General features: G+C 43.1%; 1 protein-coding gene across 1 annotated transcript; it reads right to left on the bottom strand.

The window, feature by feature from the left end:
• Window positions 1–1,546: 1,546 nt before the first annotated feature.
• On the bottom strand, window positions 1,547–3,561 carry LOC124646658 (LOB domain-containing protein 15-like). Its single transcript, XM_047186747.1, has 3 exons — window positions 3,548–3,561; window positions 3,035–3,326; window positions 1,547–1,957 (listed from the first exon to the last, which is right to left on the bottom strand). The coding sequence occupies exons 1-3, from the start codon at window positions 3,559–3,561 to the stop codon at window positions 1,547–1,549; spliced, it is 717 nt and encodes a 238-aa protein (XP_047042703.1).
• Between the last annotated feature and the right edge of the window lie 208 nt (window positions 3,562–3,769).

The following is a 3,769-nucleotide window of genomic DNA, read 5'->3' as shown; positions in this document are numbered from 1 at the left end:
ATTGATTCTTACACTAAATTTAAAATGTATGATTCTTAGTGAATTAGTTGTTCATCATTTTGTGTCCACTGGCAAGATTCTAAAGCCTCTACTGAATGAGTGTGTGACACCAGTGACTTGTTACTGGAGTTGCTTCTGCGTGATGAAGATGAACTCAAGTTAGTTTTCCAGGTAAAAATTTAGATGCTTCGCATCTACAGACAGATAAATCTCAATGATCCAGTAAAGCATAAGTTGCGGAAATCCCGTCCTGCTATCAAAATGATGGTTCCTATTTGGAGAGCACTTTGCACGTTCACTAATTATGAATGCACTAGCTGGCCTTCTGCAGTCTCTGAACCGAACTGTTCAGAAGTGTGACTTGTTTGGTGCTCTAGTGTGATTAAAACGTTCTGAAAAACAGCTGCAATTGAGCTTAGGAGCTAAAATCCATTAGAGGTAGGTCATTGGAATTAAATACCTCGAGATTTTCTCAGGTGAGTGTACTGCACTTCACAGAGGCCATTCATAGTTCTCAGATATGAAGTTTTCTTCCACGTTCTAAATTGTACTTTGTTCACAAAATACAGGTCTCATCGGATTGGCGTCATCAACATTAATTTTGACTTTTTGAGTAGTCATGTGAAAATTATACTAGCTCAGTTGTTCTGTATATAGAAAAGTGGATTTGTTTTGCAAGGTTTTGTTGTAGTATTTTTTTTCTGATTATCTTCTATGGTATATTAAGATTGTATATTATATCTGATCTTGCACTTTTTTTTTCGAAATGGGGGGAATATCACCCCAGCTTCTGCATCCAAGGGATGCACACGGCTTTTTTTAATTAGATTATTCACAACACCTTACAAGAGCAATACAAAAGATCAACCTTGAAGCCACCTCGCTAAACCTACAGTGGAATGAAGGGGGTGACAATACACCAACTCACATCATCCAAAAAACCAAATGCCTTCCCAAGCCGCTCAATAGCAGGTGAGAAGCACATCCAGTCAAGCAGACTCTCAGCGCACGCCAATGCACACGCCACAGAAGATCTTACACTTTAGGACTTTGAAAAGTGGTACTCCAAACGTCTCTACTCTATCAACATTTATGTACAGAGTGAACTTGCCGTTTAAGTGTAATGCCGTAAGACACTTGTCCAAATGAAGCGGTTCACATGACTATATGAGCCCCGTTTCTAATTCATGCTACACAAATGAGAAAAACTTAAGAGTAGCGTATAATGAAATACACAGACAAGCATGTGAGGAGAGTCCCAAGCAATGCATATGCAGCGATCCAAATGCAGTCAACCAAACCCACCTCATATGGAGTATCATGTGCTCAACCTTCTCAATTAATTGTTAATTCATATTCTTATGCATGTCGGCATGAACATGGATTTTGCAAGTACTACAGCCTAGGAAATCAGTGCTTCTCTCTCAACGTTCCCAATATTTTCGAGGAAAAGCCTTTTTTATTCCAATATTTTCACAAGGTCTACATAAAAGAAAGAGGCAACAAAATTACATCCAAGAAACTCTCCATTAAGGCTAGCATAACCTCAACCGAAATATGGAACATTTTCATGCGTGATGGAGCTGTAGTCAGTGGAGCTCGACGCGGCGGCGTACACCGTCGTCGACGACGACGCGGAAGCCACAGGCCCTGCCACAGCAGCGACGCCCACTCCCAAGGACGATTCAGCCTGCCGTTGGCCTCCTGCTGCCGACGCAGCGAGGAGCTGGGATGCGTGCGAAGAGGGTGGCACATTCACGGCTGCAGAGGCAGATGGGCGGTACCTGTGCTTGGTGATCTCCGCGCGGACGCCGGCGAGCTCGGCCTCGAGGGCGTGCACCTGCTGCTGAAGGGTGATGATGGCGCCCATGCAGCCGTACACGGGATCACGGAGCCGCAGGTTCGCCTCGTACACCAGGCTGTTCGCCGCGTCGCTGCGCTGGCTCTCGTGCACCTCCTGCATTAATTTGTGGAAAATAACTTTGGTTCAACTTGTGCTGATTTCATACGGATCAGTAGTTGCAAACTTGCAACTTAATTAACAAGCAAGCATTTTTTTAGCAGCACCGCTCATCTTTTTTGATAAAGGATGATTTAATACTCAAAAGTTTGTATCGCGATGATACAATTCAAAGAGTTTACACTCGCTCCGCATAACATGCACACCGCCGCGTAAATTCGACAAAAAAGAAAAAAAATGAAATTGTGATATAAAGCTCAAAAGGCTATCAACGCACGCCTAAGCTATGCCGGATGAGTTGCAAGGCCCTCACTTTCAAATAAATTCACCAAATCTCAGTACGTATTCGCCGGTTGATCAAAATATTTCAACCATTTCTGTAGTAATTAAATTAATTTCTTTTTTTAAATCATCAAGCTTTTGTTGGATTTCAGTCAACTTCAAGTGAAAATTTCAGTCCTTTGGTCCAAATGCAAACCGAAAACATTAAATTCAATGAATTTCTGTTCTGGTCAAAATATTTCCGAAACCGAAATCCGAAATAGATTACTGCTGGTGAGAAATTGAAATGGTACTTATGTACGATCAATCTTTCTCTTTAAGAATCCCATAATGATGTACAGTTGTCTTAAGTGGAAAATGGGGAAGCTTTGATCGGCAGTTTGGAATTTGTGAGAAAAAATTGTATCGAGAAGTTTTCTAGTCTAACACTCATTTGTAATAAACAAAAGATGCAAAAATGACACTCAGTTTAAACATTAATATCTAGTGACTGATCTCTAAACAGAATGGGACGAGAGGAGATTCATTGGAATTTAGGGTTTGGATCTACCAGAACATGTAATACTTCATTGACTACGGACTTGTGACTTGTGACTTGTGACTTGTGACTTGTAAGAGTATCACAAATGAAACTCCCCAAACACCATCTTAAGTAATGAAAATGTTCTGACACGTGACATCAATTAAGCTGCATCTCTTTACCATCAACGGCATAAAATCAATTCATTGTTCGATCTCAAAAGGGAAAGGGGGGAATTAGTTAGAGAGAGTTGGCCATGGGGATTACATTACCAGGAGCATCTTGGAGACGTTGCTGGCACCAAAGACCTTATGAACCGAGGCGAACTTGTGCGGCTCCATCGGCGAGAAGAAGGGTGAGAAAGTGCACTCCTGCGCACAACGCCGCCGGAGCAGCTTACACGCTGCACAAGGAGTCATCGTGTTGAACGATGGGGCCGACCCAGGCCCGGCGCCCGCCGTAGGCAGGCTGCTGCTCCTCCGCGCCGCCATCATCCGGCCAGCCTCAGATGCTGATGACTCCCGCTTGATCTTCTTCTCTATCTCATGGTCTTGCTGCCAATCACTGGAGAAGAAGATGCATATATCATGAGATCACCAATTCCCCATTGTTAGGGTTCCAACTAACTCTATTGTCACACACTGCCATCCACCATGAACACAGGAAATTGTGCAGAGAATTGTAGCTAGAGATAGTGCATGAATTTAGCTATGCCGAAACGGACTTTCTTTTTTCTGAGCTAGCTTGATACTATGTTGGCAAGTAGTTCTGAGTTCCGAGCATACCTTGCAGTGGACATGAAGACAAGAGGGAGAGAGAGAGGAGACGGACATGGGATGGAAGTGAGGTGCTTTGGAAAAAGTGTCTTCTAGGTTGTGTGTCTGTGCCGCTTAATGAGAGAGAGAGAGAGAGAGAGAGAGAGAGAGAGAGATATGCTGAAAGAAAATGCTTCCTGCTGTCAGAGAGATTGTACTACGAGATGTGTGTAGTGTAGGTCTTGCACCATT

This window comes from Lolium rigidum, chromosome 4, assembly GCF_022539505.1.
Source record: "Lolium rigidum isolate FL_2022 chromosome 4, APGP_CSIRO_Lrig_0.1, whole genome shotgun sequence".
Lineage (NCBI taxonomy): Eukaryota > Viridiplantae > Streptophyta > Magnoliopsida > Poales > Poaceae > Lolium > Lolium rigidum.
The sequence above is the reverse complement of the archived record's forward strand: the minus strand, read 5'-3'. Positions and strand labels throughout refer to the sequence as shown.

What these genes read in the sequence shown, in the direction of transcription:
- LOC124646658 (XM_047186747.1), bottom strand. An exon ending in ACGTCTCCAAGATGCTCCTG is followed by an intron (nt 1,958 to 3,034) that starts GTAATGTAATCC and finishes AAATTAATGCAG; the next exon opens with GAGGTGCACGAGAGCCAGCG.